This window comes from Oxyura jamaicensis, chromosome 2 (genome assembly GCF_011077185.1).
Source record: "Oxyura jamaicensis isolate SHBP4307 breed ruddy duck chromosome 2, BPBGC_Ojam_1.0, whole genome shotgun sequence".
Taxonomy (NCBI): domain Eukaryota; kingdom Metazoa; phylum Chordata; class Aves; order Anseriformes; family Anatidae; genus Oxyura; species Oxyura jamaicensis.
This window is the reverse complement of record NC_048894.1, coordinates 126,279,486-126,305,860: the sequence shown is the minus strand read 5'-3', so window position 1 is coordinate 126,305,860 and position 26,375 is coordinate 126,279,486. Positions and strand designations below refer to the sequence as shown.

The following is a 26,375-nucleotide window of genomic DNA, read 5'->3' as shown; positions in this document are numbered from 1 at the left end:
CAAGACTCTAGGCTCTTTCAATGGCATACTAGTTGTGGTAGACATTGGATTTCCTCCTTTTTATAATCTCTTTGTCAAGAAAACGACCTGTATAGTAGTCTAGCTTGAAATGTATGCCCTCTTTATGGGTGTACACTATAGATTATAGTAAGCACCATAAGAAGTTCTATTTTTATAGAAAGGGTGTGAATAATTTGTTTTTTAATAATTCATACAGATATTTTCAGGAAATAGGAAAACATATTTTAAAGGGCACTGCCAATTGCTTTAGAAATTTAAAATATTTATCACAAATCTGTATGAATTTTTAAAGTCACCTAATTAATTTTTAATATTTTATTTGGAAATCCTATTGTCTACATTTAGGCTCATCTTAAAGTTTTACCTGGATGAGTTTCAGTTGGGAATAGCACATATACTGGTAAGATAAAAGTGTAAAAGGCTTAGTTTGGATGTCATATATTGATATAGACTGCTTTGTAGAAATATATTTCTTTGCCTTCCTGTACAGTAAAAACTATACTGCAGCAAAGCACATTTATACCATTGTGACTGTAATGTTCAAAAACACAGGAATATAAAGTTTGGCTGTATTGACTATACCAGTATATATATAGTGATGTAGCTTTCTATCTAGATAAGATTAGGCATGTAAGTTAACAGCTACTGCATCTTGGCCAGTGTGGTTTCTGATTCTACTTTTCCTATCTGCACACAGGCATCATTGATGATAGCAGCAGCCGCGTGCTGTACTCTTTAAACACTATAAATGGATTAATGTTGTGCATGAGGTAGGTAATATCCTGCAGTTTCTCTTGCACATATGTTTTCCTCTGCTCAGAGTCCCATTGACACTGCAGATGAAAGCACAGGTGTAAATGGGAAGAAGCATTGGTAGCATGGGGACAAATTTTTTCTTTGCATGTCTCACTCCATTTTTAAAGCACAGTATTAAACAACGACCCTTCTCTTTCTAGACCTGTTCTTTTTTAAAAGGACATTATATTTTAGGTATAAGTTGACAGTACCTTTCAATGTGCTTTTAACAGAACCTATCTTCAGGAAGCTACACTTGCTAAGGTGAAAATTAGTTGACTCACCTTTACAAAATGCTAATCTAAAAGGGTTAACATGAGTCTTAAATCCCAAAGGGTTTAAAAACAAATTATAGTGTACTTTGAAAGCTAATTATACAAAAGCATACAAAAAGAAAACATCAGAGTATTATTACAGGATCTCTCTATATAATATGTGCAAAATTCAATATACAAGCTTCTTGTTACTCATCCATGTGTTTTTTTGTTTTGTTTTGTTTTTAAATAATGTAAACATTAACTTATTTAAACCAATATAAGTAGTTTGATGTTACTCCTGGGAAACACAGGTTGTTGGTGCAAGAGCCTCCATAGCTTGGAGGGCAAGCAGAACACGGCACTCCTACTTTATATGGTGCTTCTCCAATCCAATTCCCCCTGAAAATAAGAAAGGAAACAAAATCCTTAGCAATTTGAGAGAGGAATAAAAAATATTCATTAACAGCACATATTTTGAGTGATTAAAGTGATTGCTTTTGCATGATATTCTACATATGCTCCATTACTGAAAACATACATTAATATATTTCTGTAGGTTACTGACAAAAAATAATCTACTGATCCCAAAAAAACAGTAGAAGAATGACCATGTCATCCTAGGACAGTGGTTCATTCCATATCCTTTATATGTCTGCAGTGAAGTCTCACTACAGACAAGTGATTTTTGACTCCCCAAACCTAAACATTCAACCAGAGGACTACATTTAAGAGAAATTAGCAAAATAAGCATTGGTGCAAGGTTTTCCTGGAGCACTTTTTGTCTGGAACTTATCATAAAAGCTTATTTTTGCAAGGTGGATAGATGAACTGACAGAATCTTATTATCAGGTTTCATTGTCTTGGGTCCACATTGTAAAGCTCTGAGGCTGAATTCACAGTTCAAAAAAAAAAGGAGGGGGGGGGGGGAGATGAAAAATATTAATACAGTACTGTATTAAAAAGAACTATATTGGGGCACTTGTAAGGGCCTCAGGTATTAACTGGAGGTGGAGGGCTCCGGCCTGGTGAACCTCTACATCCTGTGACAGAGCCTTGCGGAAAAAGAATAAATGTCTGGAGAGCGGTCCAGACTTAGAGGTAACTGGAAGATCTAGGACTGCCTGAAAAATATTTCCAGACTTTTAAATCTCCAGACTTTTAAAGTGAGGTAGGCAAAAACTTAAAATTAGATTTTCATTTAAACATTATGTCTCACTCATGAGAGATCTTTCCTCTAGTTTGCATGTGACATGATATACCAGTGAGTAACAAAATTATTTATGAAACATTTTCTAATCCCCCCACCTCCCAGCCAATAACACTGGATCAAAAGCCCTGGTTTGGACTGTGCCTTGGAAGAAAGCAGGAATCTTTCAAATAATTTGCTAATTTCTACTTCTCTTCCAAATGTGTACAGCAGACCGAGTGCTCAGAAATATACTTAGTTTGATAACAGATACAGAAATCCAGAAAGAGTTTGCTGAAAGCTGATTCACTTCACTTTCTATGCAACACATGGCTGACTTTAGTGAGTCCATTCAAGTTAACCAGGTGCAGGGTCTTTGTAAATTTTATAATTATCCTCCTTAACCTTTTTTTTTTTTTCTCCTGATTTCCAAAGCATATGTATCTTTTTCAGAATTACAACATGGTATTAGTGAAAATCATTGGAATTTTAAACCCCAAATCGTTGCCAAATTCCAATCTTAATAACTCAAGTAGGTAATAACTACACATCTCCTTCTCCTTTAGAGAAGCTTCTGAAGTGTTGGTTACTCAGACAGACACAGTCTGTACTGACTGAGAAAGAGACTTCTGAATGTATGCTCCAGGACTCTAAACCCAGTGTCCTTAACCCAATTTTAATTAACTCTTAGGAATATAACCTTAAACCAGGGAAGTCCACTTTCTTGTGACTGTGCAAGAAATCTTAATTCTACAACCTAAGAAACAAATAAATACTGAAAAATCTCCTCCAGAGAAGTTTGTAACTCCAGGTTTTGGTTTGCCTTTTGGGAAATATGGATTTTTAGGCTGCAAAACTATAAAATGTCTTTAATTGCTACCTGATAGATAAACAGTGTGCCAGTGTGCCAGTTTTCAGTAATGTCTAATGCTTGAAACCATTATTTTGCTGTTTCTTAACAGAATGAGAGATTTATCCTAGGAAGTTTTTATTTTTGTTTTTCCAAACTGCGTGATACAAAAAATACTATCTGGGTTTCTCTTATAAACTTTGATTCAGTTTTTGTTGCCTCATAACCCTCATATTCATCTCTTACCATCCCTTTTTAGTATATATTAAAGAGAAAAGAACAAAGAGATATTGATTTCCAAAGGAAAAGGGCCATTTTTTCAAGTCAGTTTTCTTACTAAATCCTATCTTCTTTTAATTTGCAAATTCTTTAAAACATCTTTTACTCATGTATCAGCTAGAATAACGACATATTCATGCATATTCTTTACCACAAATGGACCTGTGTCTGGACCAAAATTTTATGGAAAACATAATTAATTATACTTAGCCTTCTATACAGAACTATGTCTCTGCCTATTAGACGGTCAGAGAGACCATTCATTTATACTGTCCATGTTGCTTTTGAAGCAAACCAAACCAAACCTTAAATTGAAGCTCCCTCTTTAGTGATTCATTTTGCACCCAGACATGCACTTATGTCTAGTGAACACTGGGAAAAAAATAATTTCTTTATTTCAACCTAACACAGACCTCTCATCAGCTATCTCATATTAGGGGTCATCCATGGGTGACTGTGACAGATACTTGGTGGACCCAAATTTGGAAGGCAAGATGAGATTTGTAGACACTGAGCCTTATAGAAAATCTGTGCTAGGGCTGCCCTTATGCAGCATGGCTATAAGCAAAGGTGTCCTGTGGGCAAAAACGTGTGTTCACAGTGAATCAACAGCTTGATAAGCAGTCCTGTAGCTTACCTGAGGAAGTCTATCTCATATAGCAGTATGCAACAGAGTGAAGAAATGAGGAATTAAAAGTAAAGCTAAGTAAACACATAAAAAGAGGACAAGGAGAATAGTGACAATAAATAATAATCATAGAAAATAACTGTGTGGTTTTTTCTTTTGTTCCATGCACATAAAATTATTTTTTTTTCTCTTTGTATACCAAAGTCATGCATTTGCAACATGTTCAAATGTGATGTTAGTATGAATGAGCAGCCTGCAGAAAAAAGCATAAATAGAGGTCAGGCTGCAGAAAAAGGAGTAAGAAGTCCTATGAGAGGACCCAAACATGCATGCAGTATAAAAATAAACAATATTAAAAGAAAGTAACTCACTTTGGGGCATAGTTGCATACCAGGTAAACAGCTCGTCGCCAAACAGATCCCCAGACGTTCATATTGTGGCATGTGTGGATTGCACAGCCTATACGGTTGGAAGTGGCCCAAACCATCTGAATAAATATTCATTATTGGTGAAGTCCAAATTGAAAAGAAATATATATGTATTTATATATACATTTATATGACAGAAAGCTATAAATACATCACAGAAAAGTCCATCTTTGGACAGTACATTTTGAATAGAAGAATGTAATTTATATAACCTGTGTGTAATGGGTGCACATGGGTCCATAGCATCGCATGGGACACCTGGGATTGCAGTCCTGAGGATAAGGGAAAGCATAATCCTTCACCTCATCGTACCATGGCTTTACCAGCTGGAGAATAGATCGATACCTATGTTTATTTAAAAGGCAGAAAGAAGAATATGTCATTTCAGATTAAGGTACTTTGGAACTTTCTGCTGCTAATCCCCATGATGCAAGTCACCTAAAAGCACATTTCTCAAAACATCCTTAGGGGGCATAGTATTAAGCCAATACCCAAGTCAGGTAAAAAATCTCTGTAAATTATAGATGGATATCAATTATTGCTATAATACTGGATGACTCTTCACAGAATCACAGAATTTCTAGGTTGGAAGAGACCTCAAGATCATCGAGTCCAACCTCTAACCTAACACTAACAGTCCCCACTAAACCATATCCCTAAGCTCTACATCTAAACGTCTTTTGAAGACTTCCAGGGATGGTGACTCCACCACCTCCCTGGGCAGCCTGTTCCAATGCCTCACAACCCTTTCAGTAAAGAAGCTCTTCCTAACATCTAACCTAAAACTCCCCTGGTGCAACTTTAGCCCATTCCCCCTCGTCCTGTCACCAGGCACGTGGGAGAACAGGCCAACCCCCACCTCTCTACAGCCTCCTTTAAGGTATCTGTAGAGAGCGATAAGGTCGCCCCTGAGCCTCCTCTTCTCCAGGCTGAATAAGCCCAGCTCCTTCAGCCGCTCCTCGTAGGACTTGTTCTCCAGGCCCCTCACCAGCTTCGTCGCCCTTCTTTGGACCCGCTCAAGCACCTCGATGTCCTTCTTGTAGCGAGGGGCCCAAAACTGAACACAGTACTCAAGGTGCGGCCTCACCAGAGCCGAGTACAGGGGGACGATCACCTCCCTAGCCCTGCTGGTCACACTATTTCTGATACAAGCCAGGATGCCGTTGGCCTTCTTGGCCACCTGAGCACACTGCTGGCTCATATTCAGCCAACTGTCCACTATCACTCCCAGGTCCTTCTCCGCCTGGCAGCTCTCCAACCACTCATCTCCCAGCCTGTAGCTCTGCTTGGGGTTATTACGCCCCAGGTGCAGGACCCGGCACTTGGCCTTGTTAAACTTCATGCATCTCTTCATGCAAACTCTTGTATCAGTTTAAGATCTGAAACGCAAAGGCTGTACAAAGAGTAACAAAATAACTCTTTTGTAGGATTTGCTTACCTTCCAGTTCTCACAGACAGATTCTGGCCCAAGAATCTCAGTAAGTAGGAAGGTCCATGGTCCCAAATGCAAGTAGCAGCCCAAGCCTCTGCAGATTTGGCCAGAGTTTCATCCCAGACCTGACAAAATAAAGTACCATTAGGCAGTAGTACAGAAAAAAGATAAAAGAAAAAAGAAAAAAGAAAAAAAAAGCAATCATGCTGAAAGAATATAAGAAACACATATCTTAAGTCAAAAACATACTTAAGAAAAAACAGATTTATAACCTAGGCAAAGACCTCCTGAATCCAGAAAATCATGGGTCAGCACAGTAACAGCAATAACATTTGCCTAAAGCTGGGCAGAATCCCTGCCTATATCATCAGAGAAAGGGACCTGGAGTTGCTTTGTCACTGTCCATAACCCAAAGAATGCTCCAGTGTCCAGAAAACTGTACAGATATTTGTTCTGATCTCTATCTCTGCTGTTAAGCCAAATATCTGAATGCAGCCAGCATAAAAATAACCCTTTATAATATCTGTGGTTTAAAAGTGGTCCCAAAGAGAGGGCTGAAAGAGGAGGCAACAGTAGATACCAGAATAAAAGTGTGCATGGGAAGTATGCCTGAGAGGCCAGGGCCACAGACGATGCTTGGAGCCTGCCCAGGCCCAAGGGAATGGAGAAGCATATGAACCCAGCATGTGGGTCCAAACACAGCTGCCTGGTGTGCATCCATAATGGGCAGCTCAGCCAGTACTGTGACACCCCATAAACACCCTCCTTTGCTGAGATTAATCATGCCTCTGGCATGAGTGTTCTCTGCCAGGAGGCTGAACATGAGGTTTGTGTGCTTGCTCCCAAGTGACCTGGCTGCTGTCCCAAAATAATTTGAATGTGTACTGTATTTGCACAAAGAGCACCGAGCTCCTGATTTTCACCCAGCATGTTTTTGCATACTAAATTGCCTTGCAAAGTAGTATGTTAGCTGTTTAAAAGATCTATGAAGACTGGATTAGGTTTTCACCATTAATGCCCTCTAAAAACTGTGCATTCTTCCCCCTTGAACAGTGAGAACACTGGTAATCCACTTTCTTTCTCTAGCTTCATTTTCTGGTTCTCAGAAATCATTTGCAGCATTAGACTGGGAAAGTTATAGGGAGTTGTTTCAAAGTCAGTTAAAAATCATGGGTTTGGCAGGTAAGCATTACTGTGATATATATATACATACACAGTTCACTCTTCTTGCCATTATCTACTCAATTTCAACCATTCTCTGGACATATGACATTTTTGGCCAACATGAGAGAGAAAGAGAAAACGTAATAAGGAATAAAGGAGGGGGAAGAGAGAGAGGAGGGAGGGAGTATTGACAGCAGCATCTTTTAATTACCTCCACTCCTTCATTAACAGGCTGGTGAATTTCCCTTGTATGGAGTCCCTTCTACTAGGCAAATCATTTGGATTTCATGGGAGAGGACAAAGCACTTCACCAAAACCTTTTTTTTTTTTTTTTTTTTTTTTTTTCTCCTCTTGCTCTCTCTCTCTCAGAGAAACGTGATCTTGGTACATCTAGGACTACCTCTAGACCCTCTGCACAAGTAAAGGCCTATAATATATGTTGAGGCAGAAAAAAAATGGTTATGAACAGATAAAAATTATAATGATCTAAAATCTAAACTTTCTAAACTTTCTAAACTGCAAGAGACTGCATTGCTAGTTCTCCCCTTTCAAAAGAAGTCTGATCCTGAGTCAACACTTGTATTAATTTTTATAGGACATGTGGTAAATGGATTTAAGGCTTTTTGAACATGTGAGGCTTAACTGTTGTACACAAAGAAATAGGATATATGGAAATAGAAAAATATCCTAAAAAGAGAACCTGAAGTAACTTGAAAGACAAAGGGGCAGTTTCAGTGTGAGGAGAAATTAAAAAGCCAATGAATTTAAAAAAAAAAAAAAGTTTAAAAAAGATCTGATAAATAAAATTTTAAACTGTGTAATTATGGCTAATACAGTCTTTCTATTAAATATGGCAGAGAAAGCTGCCTGATATGGACAGAAAATTGCAAAAGAGAAAGGGAAAAAGGAAAAAGATTTGCATGCACAGTGGGTCAAGATCTGAGGGTGTGACTCATCCTAATACTAATCATGCAGGTTCACAGTGCCAAACTTTGCTCATTCTCTCCCCAGGGATAGCAAACCTTTGTTGCTATAGCAAACCTTTGTTTGCTAGGTCATTAATGGTTGGGGAAGCAATTACCTTCCTGCCACGCAATATAAAGATCCCTCCTGAACTCTCCAGACCATTGATTTGGTCAGTCTTGGAAATCCTCTCCACCCTCAGCTGGGTCTAACTAAGCTGTGATAGAGTTAAAGTGTCTCATCACACTTCCACTGGCAACTTGAAGTCAACATCCTTTGGCCAATTTATTTTTCTTTCCTCCGCCAATGATTATTTTCCTAGAAAGCTGTCTGACTGTGCTTTCTACACTGCTCTCTGTCTCCCTGCAAAACTACACTTCAAAACTACATTTCACTTGAAAACTGTCAAATGTCAAAAGGGAAGAGGCTAGTGCTTTTATAGAGCATTTCAACATCAAGAAAGCTCTTTCTGAGGTTCTATGAGATTCTTTGAGGTTGTTGTTCTTTGAGGTTCTATGAGGTTGTTGTGGGGTGTTCTGCGCACTCATATAGCACATGATCTAAGCATCAATAAAGTCAGTGGGAATTTTGTCAGTGAGGCTAGACTTTAACCCAAGGTTATCATTTTCCCCACTCTGTAAACAAATAGTAAAATAAATTGTTATTCCCATAATCTACAGTAAGCAATGGAGAATCAAATGAAATCTCTTTAATATTAAATGAAATTTCTCAAAGACCACAAAGAAAGCTTCCTTTCTCAAAGGAAACCTTGTACAGTTGGTCACAGTGCCCTCACAGCCTTCTGCCTTTCTGTATTTTTTTGTTGTCTCTGTCACTCTTACATATGTAGAGGGGAGGGAGATGTCCTGTTCTTTGCTGGATTATCTGTTATTACCATAAGGTCCTAATCACCTCCATCCTCTTAGGTAATAAAATGATGATGAAGTTGAAGAAGTGTTACTACAAAACAAACAAACAAACAAACAACAACAACAACAACACTATAGCATTCCAAAGACCTTTTCAAAACATTTGTAGAAGAATAACTGGCTGTTTCCTTCCCACATTGATAGCTATGCTTTAATTTGAAGAACAGGGTATATAACCACTATTTATGAACTGAACTTAGAAACAAAATTCTTCCACTCTTTCTCACTATGGTCATAATTGTACTCCTAATATCTGTAGTTCAAATGCAGTAGTTTTCTCTTTTGACCCTGCTCAATATATGTCTTAGGGGGCAAATCCTGATGCAGAGGGGGAGCTAAAGCTGAAAGTAGCAAATTACTTCACACAGAAACTTCACTATTTTATCTGTAAATAGAACACATTGAGTAAGTGTACATGAAACAGATTAAATGGAGCTTTCTTATTCTGCCTCACTTGTTCTTATTGCAAACCTAACGGACTACTGAATTACTGTAAATATATCACTATGCTTGCTACATTTACCCTGTGGTATTTTTTTCAAGAATGAACACTAACCTTCATTGTTTACTGTCTTATTTGTAGTTTATTATTTGTAGCTTTAAATGCACTACTGCTACGTTTATTACCACATCTTGTATATGCAAACTTTTCTGAGAACATTTGTGAATGATGGATAAATGAAGTCATATATCCATATCAAACTAGACTGTCTGAAACAGAGTAGGGACTCAAAGCAGCATTATCAGTGTCTGGAGCTCACTTTCAGTGCCAGTGAAATCGAGCCTCAGCCTTTTGAAGGTATTAAGGGATTCTGTGACTTATGATCTGTAACTTTACCAATGCATGTGTGTGTGTGTGTGCATGTATATATACTATAGGTATAACTGCATATATGCAAATTAATATATGCCGAATCTTCCTTTAAGGACTTTATCTTTCCATGGAGCACCCTTCTGTTTTGCTGTACAATAGGTTGGAGTCCTTGTAGTCTGGCTTCATAGTGCCTGTACTATGTAATTCCATACAGGTCAAGCAAAACTTTATCGTGTAAGGTCTGACTCGGGACCTGAGCATAAGAGTAGAGCTTTTCCCTTGATTAACCTCAGTGAGGTGGTCCAAATATAATCTACACAACAGTTCTGCCAAGAACCAATATTAAAATATTCGGCTCCAAGTTGCCTTTGTGAGATGTCTTGCAGCCCACAGAACTCTAGGAAGCAATCTTTCTGAGAGTGCAGCTTGGCCAACCAAAGGACTGCCAACACCTGGAGAAAAGGCTATGTCAGGTGATATTCTGAGATATTTTCCATAGCTCAAAGAACCAGAAACATATTACACTATGAAATTGCATTTAATGAAAGATCATCATTTTCTGAATTGTCTGAAAAGCTTGAACAAAACAGTGGCAATATATGACTATTACTTCAATTTCTTGATCACACACCTCGAGGTTTCTTATTGCTTCAGAGAGAACATTTTAAACATTTTTATAAAAAGAGAAGACAGAGAGGGTTTCCTTCCCCTGCCAAAGCTTTCTCTCATATTGTGAGTGCTGCATATGAGTTCTGGGACGTTTTAGGTCATGCAAATTATGACTAGCTAAGTCAAGAAAGGAAAGGACAAATGTCTTGAAAATCACATTGACACTTGATAGATGCTTTTCTTATGATAAACTGACAATACCTATCCCTGCAAAGGTAAAACTGTTATATTCTTAAATTGCTTTTATATATAGCAGAATATACTAGTGACTTGTTTCCTATTTCTGCAAGAGGGTATCTTCTCCTCATTTGAAAAATAAGGATCTCAACATTTCATAGTTTTGCAATAGGAGGAAACAAAAAAAAGGCAAACAAAAACCATTGTCACTACATAAATATGAAACTGTGCCTATTTCTCTTGCAACTCTTCAACATACTATCAAAGAAAGATAATTAATAAAAAAAATCATGATTTTCACTTTCCATGTTGCCAGTACTTACCCTCAAATTTATTATCTGACTGGTAAAATCTGTAAGACATGGGCTGTTTTTTTGTTGTTGATGTTGTGTGCTTTTTTTTTTTTTCTCATAAATTAATTAATGCTTTCTTCCAAAGCCACCAGTAAGATCTGTCAACACTTTACTTCATGTACAGGCCCTAAGAAGAATCTTGCACTGCCTTTTTCTAATGACTCACCACTTCAAAAGTAAAAATAAAATATGCACAGATAAAATGTTCATTTCAATTTCCTTATAGGTAGACAAAGAAGATCTAATTCAAGCAGTGAAATGCCTTCCAAGTAAAACAGATACTTAAAACAGTAATATGTTTAGAGCTAAAAAGTTAAATTTAAAACTTAATTTTTAGTTGCCCCCACTAAAGAGGCCACACCTGAGAACGTATGACTGATACATTCATCTAGAATGATATCCATTTGCAAGTTGTTCTTAAAGAATTAGGAAGCAGAAAGATTTAGGATCTGTTACTCCTGGCAAATATAGAGAGTGAGAAAAAAAATAGTCTATCCTTTGGTAGTCCATTTCTTCATAATGCAAGCATTACTGAGATGCAGTTGACCATTTAGCTAAAGATGACTTTCTATGAGAAAGCTGAAACATTTTCATTTAACTTTTCCTGACTTCCTGATTTTCAGAGCCAAAAATTAATCTGTTTTCTTTTCAGGGCAAACAGATACCTTCCCTTCACAGTGCAGACTTCCCGTGACAAAAGAAAATACCAGGACAAATATCTTGATCTGATTTAATATGGTAATACCCTTAAGCACGCATTACTGTATAAGAGACACCATTACCAAAGCAAATTTAATTCTCTCCTTCTTCTTGAAGGACAAGGAGGAGGTGGTCAATGAGGCCTTCTACGAGCAGCTCCTAGTAGCCTCACGATCACGAGTGCTGGTCCTCATGGGGGACTTCAATTACCCAGACATCTGCTGGGTAAGCAACTCAGCCAGGCATGTGCAGTCCAAATGGTTCCTACAATGCATTGAGGACACTTTTCTGACGCAGGTGGTGGAGGAGCCGACGAGGCAGGGGGTGCTCCTGGACCTTGTTCTTACCAACAGGATGGCCTTGTTAGGGATGTGAAGGTTGGGGGCAGCCTGGGATGCAGCGACCATGAGATGGTGGAGTTCCAGATGGAACTAGGCAGAGGAAGTAAGGCTAAAAGCAGGATTGCTACCCTGGACTTTCGAAGAGCCAACTTTAACCTGTTCCGTTGGGAGCATCTCATGGGCTAGGTTGCGTGAGGGCAAGAGTGCTTGTGAGAGCTGGGCTACATTTAAGCAGCACTTCTTCCATGCTCAGGATCGGTGCATCCCAAAGAATAGGAAATCGGGGAAGGGGGGCAGGAAACCTGCGTGGATGAGCAAGGAGCTCATCGATAAGATCAAAAGGAAGAGGAAGGTCTATGAAATGTGGAAAAAGGGCTTGTCTTCTTGGGATGAGTATAGATGTGTTGCCAGGGCCTGCAGGGATGCAATGAGGAAGGCTAAAACCCACCTAGAGATGAGGCTTGCTAAAGAGATAAAGGATAATAAGAAGGGTTTTTTCAAGTATATAAACAGCAAGAGGAAGACTAGGGATAATGTGGGTCCCTTGCTGAACAAGGGGGGGTACTGGTCGCAGAAGATGCCGAGAAGGCAGAGGTACTGAATACTTTCTTTGCTTCAGTCTTTGCTTCAAGGACACTCCCCCAGGACTCCTCGCCCCTGGCAATAGGACAAAGGGCCTGGGAAATGGAGGGCTCCCCCCTGGTAGACGTGAGAGTGGTTTGGGAGTGTCTGAGTGGGCTCAACGCACACAAATCCATGGGTCCCGAAGGGATGCATCCGCATGTGCTAAGTGAGCTGGCAGATGTGATTGCCGAACCGCTCTCTATCATCTTTGAAAGGTCCTGGAGAACGGGTGAGGTGCCTGAAGACTGGAAGATAGCCAATGTCACTCCGGTCTTCAAGAAGGGTGGGAAGGAGGATCCGGGAAGCTACAGGCCAGTCAGTCTCACCTCTGTCCCTGGAAAGGTGTTGGAGCAGCTTGTTCTGGATGCCATCTCCAAGCAATTGGAAGAGAAGAATGTTATGAGGAGTAGTCAGCATGGATTCACCAAGGGGAAGTCGTGCTCGACCAACCTCGTTGCCTTCTATGATGGCATCACCAGTTGGGTAGATGGGGGGAGAGCGGTGGATGTCATCTACCTTGACTTTAGCAAGGCTTTCGATACTGTCTCCCATGACATCCTGCTAGCAAAGCTGAGAAAGTGTGGGATAGATGAGTGGACAGTGAGGTGGGTTGAGAACTGGCTGACTGGCAGAGCTCAGAGGGTGGTGATCGGCGGAGCAGAGTCTGGCTGGAGGCCTGTGACTAGCAGTGTTCCCCAGGGGTCGGTGCTGGGTCCGGTCTTGTTCAACATCTTCATCAACGACTTTGGTGAGGGAATAGTGTCTGCCCTCAGCAAGTACGCCGATGACACAAAGCTGGGAGGAGTGGCTGACACGCCAGAAGGCTGTGCTGCCATTCAGCAAGACCTGGACAGGCTAGAGAGCTGGGCAGGAAGAAACCAGGTGCAGTTTAATAAGAGCAGATGTAGAGTCCTGCACCTGGGAAGGAACAACCAGATGTATCAGTACAGGCTGAGGGACGACCTGCTGGAGAGGAGCTCTGCGGAGAAGGATCTGGGGGTCCTGGTGGATGACAGGTTGACCATGAGCCAGCAGTGTGCCCTGGTGGCCAAGAGGGCTAATGGGATCCTGGCGTGCATTAAAAGGAGCATGGCCAGCAGGTCAAGGGAGGTGATCCTCCCCCTCTACTCTGCCCTGGTCAGGCCTCACCTGGAGTACTGTGTCCAGTTCTGGGCTCCCCGGTACAAAAAAGACAGGGATCTCCTGGAAAGAGTCCAGCGGAGGGCCACAAAGATGATACAGGGCCTGGAGCATCTTCCCTATGAAGAAAGGCTGAGAGACCTGGGTCTGTTCAGCCTGGAGAAAAGAAGACTGAGAGGGGATCTCATCAATGTGTACAAATATCTGAGGGGTGGGAGACAGAAGGATGTAGCCAACCTCTTCTCAGTGGTTTGTGGGGATAGGACAAGGGGCAATGGCTGCAAGATAGAACACAGGAAGTTCTGCACTGACATGCAAAAGAACTTCTCCATGGTGAGAGTGACGGAGCACTGGAACAGCCTACCTAGAGAGGTTGTGGAGTCTCCTTCTCTGGCGATATTCAAGGCCTGTCTGGACGCCTACCTGGGCAGCCTGCTCTGAGGAACCTGCTTTGCAGGGGGGTTGGACCCGATGATCTTTTAAGGTCTCTTCCAACCCCTACAGTTCTGTGATTCTGTGATTCTTTGCAAATATCCTGAAATCATTAGCCATGGCAATGGGTCACAAGACTTGGTGATCTAGAGACAAAGTGAGCAGAATATTTAGTAATATACTATATTAAGATGTTTCTCTTTCCTTGTGGATATCTGTGTAAATTGTATTATTTAGAAGCATTCAAGCCTTCAGTGTCACAGAAACAACATGGAAAAAACTAAGAAGTAGGAGCACTGCTTCCTTCAGATTGCCAGCAGACATGTTGTATAGCTAGAAGAGATGTGTTCACTGGGAAATAAAGATATATTTTCAACCTGGGCAAACAGAGGGTCTTCTAAAGATCATTTTAAAGCATTCAAACAATACAGACCCATGCTTCCATTCTTCTCATGTCATCATAATCGTTAAACTTCTATGACTCATGTTTGGCAGTACCAAAGAAGCTCCCCTCACTTGAACAAGGAGCATTGCTCTAAATATTAAATACTAGCAGCAGTCCTTGGTACTTTGCTGTGGACTTTGGTGTGTTTGTTTTTAATGACATATTAGCTGGGGTAATATTCTACTAATTTCTTGGTGGCAAAGTAAGTATTTTAAGCAAAACACACACATCCCAGTCACTCACAATCCTCCCAAGAATCCCCCAGGGCACCCAGCAGTCAAGGGCTGCTGACCCTAACACTAAGCAGGTGTTGTGTGTCTCACCCCTTAGCCTGCTGTCACCAGCTGTCCATCTGGAGTAACAAGCTCCAGATAGTACATTAAGATATATTTTGCAGCAATAATAATAGAAAGTGGCAATTTATCAGCTTTGGCATCTTATTTGTCATTAATATATGTTTACTGTGGACTCATACTAGTATCTTCAGATTTCTGTTTGGTACCAACAGAACAAACAAATCCACAGTAGTTCCTATGTACCTCAGAAGGTGGCCAGTAGGACCTTCTTCTAGCAGTGATCAAAAAATTAACCTTTCTATATCAGACTTCTGATTTTATTCTCCATTAACCCTGTGCTTTTGCTTGTTTGTCCAGCTGAAGATCAGCCACACTTACTTTCAGAATGTCAAAAATGGGAAAGAAGAAAATCTCAATTAAAGCAGTTTCAATCTATGACAAAAACATTGGGAAGCTGAAAGATGAAATCCAACATTTCCAGCCCATCTGTGCAGCTGCACTCCACAGCTGCTAGTTCAAGTTCCAAAGCAGATTAGCAGATGTAGGCTGCTACCCCCCAGTATGGAGGTCTTATCCTCATAGGTTATTCAGCTGTACATACTTGCACCGGCCATAATGCTCGCACGTGTGGTGGCCATTTCTCAGAAATCCCACAGCAGTGTGCAGGGCATGCAGGAGTCCCTTGAACAGCTTCTTTCCTTCTCTTTTGTGTAGTTGAACCTGTAGCTTTTTAAGGTTCAGGGATTTTGTGTAGGACCTCCCACCACACCCACTACTGTAAATCACAAAGCTTAATAAAACTACCCACCAGCCCTTCTACCGGCTTGCTTTTTCAGCAGAGTCACTGAAAGAGCCTCGTCTTTTTGCCTTCACTTTTTTTTTCAATATATACCGTGTGATGAAAACATATGAGCTCATTGGAATTTATAGACAGATTTGGCAAACTTTATATATTTATTTGGGCTCTGAGATCATCTGGACTCCAGGCACTCTCTCTCTCTCTAAGAATATAAATACTTTTTGCTCTCAACTGTCACCTGTTAGACATTTTACTGTGCATACTGTAATTGGTGCCTACTGCATGTACACGTCCTTCCCCATTAGGTAATAATTGGGTACCGTATTAGGTACTAATTAGAACCTTACACAGAAAATTCCCAAAGTCTGTCCCCTAGAGAAAAAGTCTTGATGGAAATTGCAGTTCTGTACTTACTTTTTTTTTTTTGCAGATAAATACTCGGTTAATACATCAAGCTGTTTGTCCAATACTCCACTGCAACTCAAAGTAAAATTATGCAATGTTTTATAGTCAATTTACTTTCATATAAACAAAGCTCTAAACATCCGATTCACACTTTTGAAGGGATCAGTATTAGAAGGTCTAACTTACAAGTACTTAGGGCATCACCAAACAGATGTCCAAGAAAACTCATTGCCAGAAATTCTTTTCTTATGAAAATTCAAGACCATTTCAAGTCTGTATTTTATATAGAAGTTTGTATTTCTGGTTGTCTATTTGGTCCAAATTCAAACTCCTATTATTTGAAGCTTGACCATTACTAATACTCAATTTGTTTCTTCTAAAGCTTGTCCATATTTCTTTTCATGTTTGGCACCAGGCTTTTAAACAATAAGCAATAAAGAGAATTGGTAGGCTGTCAAATTTAATAACAGTAAGCTTCCCTGATATGCTATTATTTGTTTAGCTTTTGGAAAAGTTATATATCAGAGCTACATATCTTAAAATATTTAGTGCTTTCCTAACCTACTGCAAGGCATGTTTTAGTTGGCAAGAGCTTATCACAGAACTGGTAACAAAAAGGACCAAACTTCATCCAGCTCCATGTCACCCTGACAATTTGTTATAAGTCTGAAGAGTAAGGTGTCTGACCTCTATCATTTTAAATATAATATGTGCAAATTGCCTTTTCTCAAACCACAACATGTGAATAGAAAAATTGTTTTGTAGTGTATTGTGTTTTTTCTCTTCTATACGGAAATAATCTACATTTTTTACCTTTTTTATTACTAACCACTAAAGTTTTTCATTAAAACAAAAATGTTCTTAATTTCTTTGAAAGTTTTCAAAGAAAATACTTATTATTTTCTAAGTAGCTTTAACTGAAAGATATGGCAGCATGACACAAAAGAAAACACAGCTTCTTCTTTCTTCAGGATAAAGAACAAGAACAAGAGTTCTTTATTCTCATAAAAAGGCATCTCAATTTAAGATTGTTTTATCTTGATGCAGATTAATAGATAACACTGGAGATGGAAAAACACATGGAGATAACACATGGAGATGGAAAAACAGTTAACTCTCAGTTCAGTTAAAATAGACCACAGACCCCATCACAGGGTACCTGCAGATGCATTTGCAGGTGGAGTTGCCTGTGCTGATGGTTCTGTCCATCCTAAATCAAGTGGTTATCTTGGGTTTGACATTCTTTGTTTTGGTTTTAGGAGCCACTTTTCCATAGACTTGGATAGTTTATTCGCTTTTTCAGATCTTCTTTTCAGATATAGAAAGAGGATAAAAATGTTGAGAGGTTTAAGGTTACTATCTTCTCCATTCATGTATGAATCAAAATGCTGTGTACTTTGGATCAAGATTCTTGTGAAAAATGCCCTGTCTCTGTTTTCAGCCAAAAAGTTCAAGAGGTGCTACATTTAATAATAAAGGAATGTCTAATTCTGAGGGCCCTGGGCAGGGTGCTTTTCTATCAGAGACTTTACTAAGTTGTTTTTTGTTTGCTTAAACTCCTAGAAGGCTTTCTGCTAAGACTAAATCTAAATAATATAGATATTCTGTTTTAAAATACCATCAAGAGATGGGTGTTTTAAAATACATACAAAACATTGGAAAGGAGGTCTCATAGCAAAACGTATTCAACACAGTCATTCTTTATCATAGTATTTATCAACAATATAATTTCTGGGGAAGTTCTTCAGATTTTTCAAGAAGTGCTTTCCAGGAAAGGTCTTTTTTCTTTTGTCTCCTAAGCAGGTCTTCTGTCATTCTCACTTAACATAACTTGTGGCTTTTATACCTCATAGACCTAGCATCAACTTTGTCTTCACTCTAAACACCAGTTTAGTTACAGATACTGAATGTGGTTCCTAGAGGTTTGTAGCTGAAATTCTACTAGAAAAATGGGCAGTATCCTGTATCTCACTGATAGCCACTGACAGTAGTACAGTATTGTGTTATTGACAGTGGTGCAGTAGGAAATAGGTAAGTGGATAAATGCATCTGATAGATAAAAGAAAGCTAGGTAACTCTACTCTGACAAAATTCAGAGAAAGTAACTCCATCTACTCTCGTCTTCTTTCAGCTTATTTTCAGATACTATGTTTTGCCTTTACTGAGGGAAAAGGCTGGGTATGTTGTAAAATGACTGCTTCCTTTCAAAGTTGGCATGCAGACAGAAACCTCAAGCTATAACCATGGAGATCAGTTCAGTGCTTTCTGCTTTCTTTTAATTTCCTGAGATGAATAATATTCATGACATTCATTATCTTCAGACACTCCTGTTGGTGCATTGGGGCACCAGATAGAAGGGACATTCTCAGCTGGCTAGACATAAACACAAATGGTAGGAAGGAAAAACTGGAGCCAGTCAATATTTCATCATTACACCCCACTTGTATTCACCTCACTTGTGAATTCCCAGCACAGAGCAACCTAAAAGCTATGGCCAACTGGGAAAGGTGAATTACACTGGAGAAGCTCCAAGCTCCTTGATATCTCTCCTCCTAGAAGACTAGAGTGGACTATACTTAGATTTACTTTGTGCTCTGGCATGATGAAAACCAGATTAAGATCTTTATGCCTTGGCTCGTTTCAGCCTTCACTGTGTATATAGGATTTAAGGGAACAGATCTATTCAATGGAAAAAGTAGGTTGCCAGTAACGTCTAGGGTTAATTCTTCATTGTATTATGGTACTTATCTCTTTAAACATGTGTAGTTAAATACATGTCTAACCTGTTTTGACACTGCTGTTCCCTGATCTAATAAAGAAGCTCTAAATAGAATGCAACAATAATTTGCTCCAATATACAGAAATATTGTAAGACATGCACATGGAAATTCAGGAACCATTATATACATACATTACTAATGCAACTTCATTAATTCCAAGAACACTGGCAGTAAATATATGAAAAATAATGCTTGAAATGAAACAAGGAGAGTAGTTCCACTGGACAGTTAAAGTGAATATAAAGATTAATTATCTGAGTTTTGGAAGGAAATATTTAGGTTAGACATTTGGAAATCATTTCTATTCCTAAGGTAAAATATTTGCCAAGAGATGTGACTTAGACAGCATCACTATATGTGTTCAGGAGCAGACAAGATGAAAACCATATGTACTTAATGCAGAAGGAAGTCCTTCAACAGGGTGGGGATAAACTATATGAATTAAGAGATCCTATCCAACTCAATAGACATAAATCTTGAAGAAACTACTCATACAGTTCTTATAGACATGGATGATTTCAGTGGGACAATGTAGATGAGCCAGGGCAAACAACTCAAGTACAAAATGTCCTCCAAGATTTAGGCTGGTTTGTAAGAAACCAAACTGACAATGGTAAAAATAGGTAAACAAGTCGAGAAGATTATTTATCAGAAATACTATTTCACTGGAGTGAAAAACAAACTAACTCACTTTTCCCATGTTCATATGAAAGGCTTTCAGGTATTAAATAGGAGTTTGGAAAATGTGAAGTAGCTAGAAAACATTTTATTTTCTGTTTTTCTTACCCATAACCAGTAACATATTCAAAAAACATTTTTAAGATCACCTTGACAGCAAGAAAATTTTATGAAGACTTTCACATTCACGAGTGAAACAGTATTGAAGTTATTTATATCTGTGAGCACTAAGTAGACTATTTTCTTCCTTCTCTGAACTGACTTTGCATATTGCCTGTGGACCTTTGTGGACACAAAGCAAAGTCTCCATATTCATCACTCAGCAAAAAAAAAAAGGTCACTCCTGGGCATTAGGGCATTACAGTGAACAGATTTTCCTTGTGACTTTGCCTTAGCCCACATGACTATGTGAGTTTCTTTTGGAACACAATTACTTTTATTTTAGAGCAACTGTTGATTTATTTTGTCTATCTTGTCACATTCTTTCATATGGGATTCAGTAGAAGATGAATAAGCTAAGATTCCCCATTCCTTTCCAACTCCTCTGCCACCAGCTCATGAGAAACTATCTTCTGTTGTGTTGCCATGAAGCAACTTCTGGATATCCAAGCTAATTCATTTCAGGCTAGCTTGGGAATCTGTTACTACTTTGAGTCCTAAAAAGTGACACGTTCACTGAAGGGCATGTTTTCCTAAATATAAAAGAAATCAATTGAAACCCTATCAGACCATCTTCTATACAGAAATAGGCTCATGTTTATCTAGAACATTTCTCTGCCCTTCAGACAGTGTTCCACAAACATCTAGCTTTATGTTTTTGAGTGTACAATCTTGTCCCATCTTTTATACTTCTGACATGCTACTGCCAGTCTATTAATTACTGCATTGATCAGTACTGGGCTCAGGACTTATCCTTGCAGAACCTCGCATGAGAAGCTCTGCAAGCCAGCAGTGAACTACTTGCATCTTGTCTTTCAGTATGGCTCTTTAACAAATTATTCAGATCACCTTATATTACTCTTACTTAGACTAGATTTCTCAGCTTGCTTACAGAAATGCTATGGAGGAATGTGTTCAATGCCCATTAAAGCAAGCTATATCAGATTTACTGCTTCTCCTTAGTGCATGAGAAAGTGTAAGGAGCTTACATATATGTATACAAGCATCTGTTCAAACCAGGTTTTGTATGCATACAGGGACATGGGTGACATCAAAAGAGCACATGGACTTTAAAGAAACTGGCTTCAGGTGGGGATGGTTACAGAGAACATGAAATACTATTTGATTCTCACAGGAACAGATATTTCTTTAGTGAATGTAATCGGGAGCCTACAGATAGTACCAATGCATACTAAATGACATTTTATGAGACTCAAAGTTCATCTGACAAACACTGCAAACCTTCAGTGGCCCACCAAGTAGATGAGGTGTTCCTGGAAAGCAACACAGGCCTCTAAAGCACAGAGATAGTATTTAGAGAAAGCAATTTGTTTGTTCATTGTCTTCCCCTGGATTTTTAGATTTACACACCTTTCACGTGAGAGAGCCGTAGACAATACGGCTCACTTCTCTGAACCATGAATTTTGTGAAACATTTCTGCTTTCTCCATAAAAAGTATGCAAAGACAAGTGGATGATCATCCAGCCTCCACCAGATCAAAAGTATTGTGTCATCCTTTATTCTGCAGGTATGGCATCAACTTTTAGAGCACAAGTGAAGCTTTCACAATGACAGTCTTAGGATGAAAAGTAATAAAGGATATAAAAAGATCCAAATTAAAAGCAGAGGACATTATTTCTACATTGTAGGTTTGGAAGTTCTTCTTTCCTTTTTCATTTGCTTTCCTTCCCACACTCACTAAGTCTAGACTTGTACTTGCAGAAAAACTTCAAATCAAAGGCATCAGCACTACCAGCACCACAAAAAGAGTATGACTCATAGAGTGCTAACATCCTAAGAGAAAGATTACCCAAAGTCTTATTGACCCACAGTGCATAAAACATACAGTTTCTTTCTCTATGGATTGACAATTGAACAATGCTTCCCATTGTTGCTTTTGACACCCTACTGTCTGCTTACTTCAGAGACTGCACACAACAGCAGGACGGAGCAGCATTCACACCCACGTCTCCCAAAGGGAGGTAAAATGCTCCCCACTTCTGATATTGCAGTGTTCAGATTAAACTTCCTTGCCTAATGTGTGCATTCTTTGTCATTTTTTGTGACCTTCCATCAAAAATCCTAAGCACACAAACTTTCAAGACAACAGGTACAGATTAAAAAATGCCCAAGAACTTCAAGCTGTCTATAAATACACTGAATGTCTGAGAATCAGACTGCATCAGGGGAATGCATTAGACTGCATCAGAGCAGAATGTGTCAAAAGTTAAAAAAAATAAATAAAAAGTTTGGTATGTGGAGAACTGGAATCACAAGAACCAACTCATATTGCTAAAACATAAGCTCTTACCAGTGAAGAAGAAAAGAAAACAGAATCTTATAGAGGTAAGAATGTGACAGACATTCATGAAAAGAGATCCTAACAGAATTAGGAAAACAGAACAAAACACAATTTAGTATGACTGTGGACAAAGAATAGAATAGAAAAGATTTGTGTGTGTTTCTGAACTGCTTAGGCCATCTCTACTTCATGCTTAGGCCACCTCTACTTCAACACACTTACAAGAGGTTTCCCCAGTCTAATGCATCTATAGACACTTCCATCCTCTAACATATGACATCCTTTTTTCATCGTTTAAGATGAATGAGAAAGGCCACTTTCATCACTATCTCTGCACTTTTCCATAGTGTTCAGAACAGGAAAACACACTCTGCAACAGTCTTTCAGCACTGTGCATATTGTCTGCTAGAAATGGCAATATGCTTGTTGTTTCTGGAAATGCATATTGAGTGGCACAGTCTCATTTATATATAATAGCAGTAATCTTATGTTCTCATAAGACAAAGCAGATGCTGTGCCATATACATAATTAGACAGAGACTAAAGAATGAACTGATCAAGTTCACTTGGGCATTACTGATACATGGGTCCCCAGCCTTGGTAGACTTACAACACCATGCCATCGTCAAGACCTTCCTACCAAGGCCTTTCTGAAGCCTCAAAGTTAAGAAGTTAAATTGAGGCTGCTGTCATTACAAACTAGATGGCAGAAACACTAAAAAAAAGCTCACTGGGTCACTGGGCTTTTTTTTTTTTTTTTTTTTTTTTTTTTTTCTGTAACTTTACGTGAGTCAGAAATCGATTGGTTAATTCTGAAATATAATTAGTAGCCAAGGGGTTACCTTCCACTTGGAGATTCAAGCTGGAGTAGCATTCTAGATCATTACCTAAGTAAAATGATGTGGTGCTCTGAATTCTGCTGCACGAAGGAACAAACTATTTTCAAACTGGGAAAACTAAGGTGAAAGAAAGCCTTAAACCTTGCCGTTGTGATTATTGATGGGGTTGATGCTGATAGGAACACAGGAACATACCATGTCTGGGTGGTACTGGTAAAAGCAATTGTAAGAAGAGCAAGGGAAAAAAGTAATGCGTAAATTGTAAAGAGCATGGCCCCAGTCTTGATTCTGTATCAAACTTCACACAGTACCATTGCAGAGCAATGCTGCAGCAGAACACACAAAAATATATGTGAAACCTTGGAGGTTTTAGCAAATTAGTGAAATAAATGTAGATTTAATCAAGGAAGATTTCTTTCTCTGTGAAGTCTTTTTTTACTGAACAGGCTAAGAACACTGCACTCACAAAACTTTTGGGAATACAACAGGGCTTCACTTAAGAAAACTGCAGGAGCATATTTCTAAAACACACAAGCCAAGGAAGGGCATGGTAGGCTGCCATTCCCTCAGACATTACAACAAAGTTTATTTATGTGGAATCAAAGGAAACGTCAGTGGAGAGCTCAGCAATAAAAATGATGACTGAGCTTGACTTCTGACCTCTATTTTTTCTGTCTCTGACCTTTCCACTTCACAAACTTCAAGCTCAGGCTATGGTACGGCTACAAGACTTCATCCTGCAATGTTTTGAATGCATTCAGCATTTTGAGGTGCTGGGATGTGCTAAGTAGATTAAATGATCAAATCCAGATTTAGCTAACATCTGTGATAGAGAGGTGTCCAAAATGTTAGTCATTAGGTGCTAAAAAGGAGGAGTTGTTATTACTGTTATCCCAATTTTATGTCATGCTGATTGTGTTGTGTTTTCTCAAAACTGTTAACTGTTATCATCTGAGATGCTCTGTGAATTTAAGCAGATATTATGGTGTTGACACAACTTGTCTTAGTTGTGAAAGTAAAATAATTTTTGCTTGGCCAACCTATGTTTAACATTAGAGCTTCACATGCACACATTCAAAGTTGGAAAACATGTTGCTTTAGCTATTAGTGCTAAGTATGAAATCATGGTGAATGAGTAACTTCTATCATACCTACAGGAACACACAATTCACATAATGAGTATTTGCCAATAAGGAGAAAAGGTGTCTGCTACAAACATAACATTCAAACATATTGCGATCCTGCATAGTGGAAAAGCATCTAAAATAAGCATTGTATTTGATGGAAAAAATAAGGATATTAGGTGAACAATATGCAGTAAGTAAAAACCATGAGCATGATACACACAATGCATCAAATGAATTGCTTTCCAAATGCAGTTTTACCATATCATGTCTGAAAGTACTATTTGTGAAAGAAATTAGAAATGTTAACTATATATGTTTTGGCATACTTCAGGGCATTGATTTCAGTGTACTCCACAAAAACAATGGGACTGCTAATGGTTAGCACTTTAGACACGTGATCACATGTTATGATCATGTACACTATGATCTTATGACATTTCAGGCCAACTACCAGTTAAATCACAACTTCATTACTTGGAGTTCCAGCAGCTTCACTTGAACTACTCATGGAATTGACAATTCAACAGGGCTAGTAAAAGGTTCAGAGTTTAGTATTTAGATACTTCAGTACAACTCTAAAAGATGTAAAGAAATAATGTTTTAGTAAGCATTAAGAGTTACAAATATTTTGTCTGCCTTATTAAATCCCCACAACTTGTTTAAGAAAACAAAATCAGTGACTTACAGTTTGTTTTACTATGAGGTAAATGAAGTTCACTTACCATATATTCCATGTTGGAAGCAGGTGGGAAGACTTTGCCTCTGACTTGATTATGATAATCAAGAATGGCAATCATGTCATTCTGTGAAATGTAGCGCTTCCGCCTGGCTTTGGGAATTTTTGCAGAGTCCAGATGAGCTGCCAAAGCTGTCTCAATGTCAGTGAAATTATTGTTTGACAGGAGTAGGTCAGTGGAGTTGGGTAACACTAATGCACTTGTTTCACAGAGAATGGAAAATAAGAAAGCACAACTGATTGTAGTGATTGCTGTCATTTTGGTGCCAGAGGAGAAAGGACACAGAGGTACTCTGCTTTAAGTCAGGGCAGTAGGGAACAGATCTGTAGAAGAGAAGATGTCAAAGATGTGATTCTGTACATCCAGTTAGCAAGACAAAGTGAATTGACAGGCTGTGGTCTGAAAAAAAATGATTCTGTCAGCCCAATTACAAAAACAATTCAGTCAGAACATGTTACTGAGCAATTTTCACTTACTATATTATCATTAAATGATAATATCCTCTTACTATGAACACAGCAGATGAAATATCATTATACCCTGAATTACGTGATCAGAGCTAGTAGTACTCCTGAAAGGGTGACAGTGGTAGCACACCAGATCTGTCCATAAACCACACAATAAATCTTAAATGAGGAGACTGCAAGAAACCTCACAGAATGATATGCACTGAAAACAAAAAAATACATCCCAAGTTATGCCTGTCCTTTATGCATGGATTGTTTTGACATCCTGTGGCACAGATAAACTAGTAGGCAAAGGAACACATATAAAGCATGAAAACGTCTTAGAAATAGTATTCAGATCTTAACTACAGCAAAATGTGATGAGCATAGTTAAAAATGCATGCAAAGCAAGCTTATTGAGCTAAATGGCTTACCTCTGGATAATACCAAAAAAAGAATACAGTCTATTGTTCTCCCAGTATATATAGCACTCTGCTATGTGGTGATATGAACGTTTGTGAAGGAGTGTCTCTTATTACAAACCCCCAAAGAACAAAACTCTGCTGGTTGTGAAGCTTTCTGGCCACAGGAGCTGCTAACAGCTTTTATATGTTACAGTCTGCATGATCCAGAACAGGCAGTTTCTCCAAGGGTCTCCGCTCAGCCAGAAGGAGAGGGGAGGAGCTCTGCAGAGCACATACACAGCGATTGGGTGGCATCTCTGTGGCGGAGGTGGTTTGGATATTCAGTCACACCCCCGGTTTCTGTAGTACAAAAAGGCAGTATGCAAGACACCCTTTTTTCTGGTACTTCCTATGTTTATTTTTGTTATTGTTATTATTTTCCTCCATGTTTGTTCTTCCTCATTTCACCAACATCATGCTGGCATGGTGAATGCTATTTTCTTCTTCTCTTTGAACACAAAAGGAGCAGCCTGCAGCGCCGAGTGCACTCTTGTCCCGGTTGTGGGAAACAGAGCCAATGCCACACCGCCCGGCACAGCATGGCTCGGCCCCAGCTCAAACCGTGATGCACCCAGGTGTCTGGGCATGCCTGCAGCTGCCGGGGCAAGCATCATTGATGCTGTTCATCTCTGGGCACCGCGGATGCTTGGAGCATGATGCCTCGCTCCTCACTGATCCCAGTTCCTTGCTCAGAGGTGCAGTCACACACTAAGTGC

The 26,375-nt window shown here is 39.1% G+C and overlaps 1 protein-coding gene across 1 annotated transcript; it reads right to left on the bottom strand.

The window, feature by feature from the left end:
- Positions 1 to 476: 476 nt before the first annotated feature.
- PI15 (peptidase inhibitor 15) lies at positions 477 to 25,839 on the bottom strand. The gene is made up of 6 exons (XM_035318981.1): positions 25,630 to 25,839; positions 24,735 to 25,072; positions 5,883 to 6,001; positions 4,657 to 4,789; positions 4,388 to 4,503; positions 477 to 1,472 (listed from the first exon to the last, which is right to left on the bottom strand). The coding sequence occupies exons 2-6, from the start codon at positions 25,005 to 25,007 to the stop codon at positions 1,337 to 1,339; spliced, it is 777 nt and encodes a 258-aa protein (XP_035174872.1). The 5' UTR covers positions 25,008 to 25,072; positions 25,630 to 25,839; the 3' UTR covers positions 477 to 1,336.
- Positions 25,840 to 26,375: the final 536 nt, after the last annotated feature.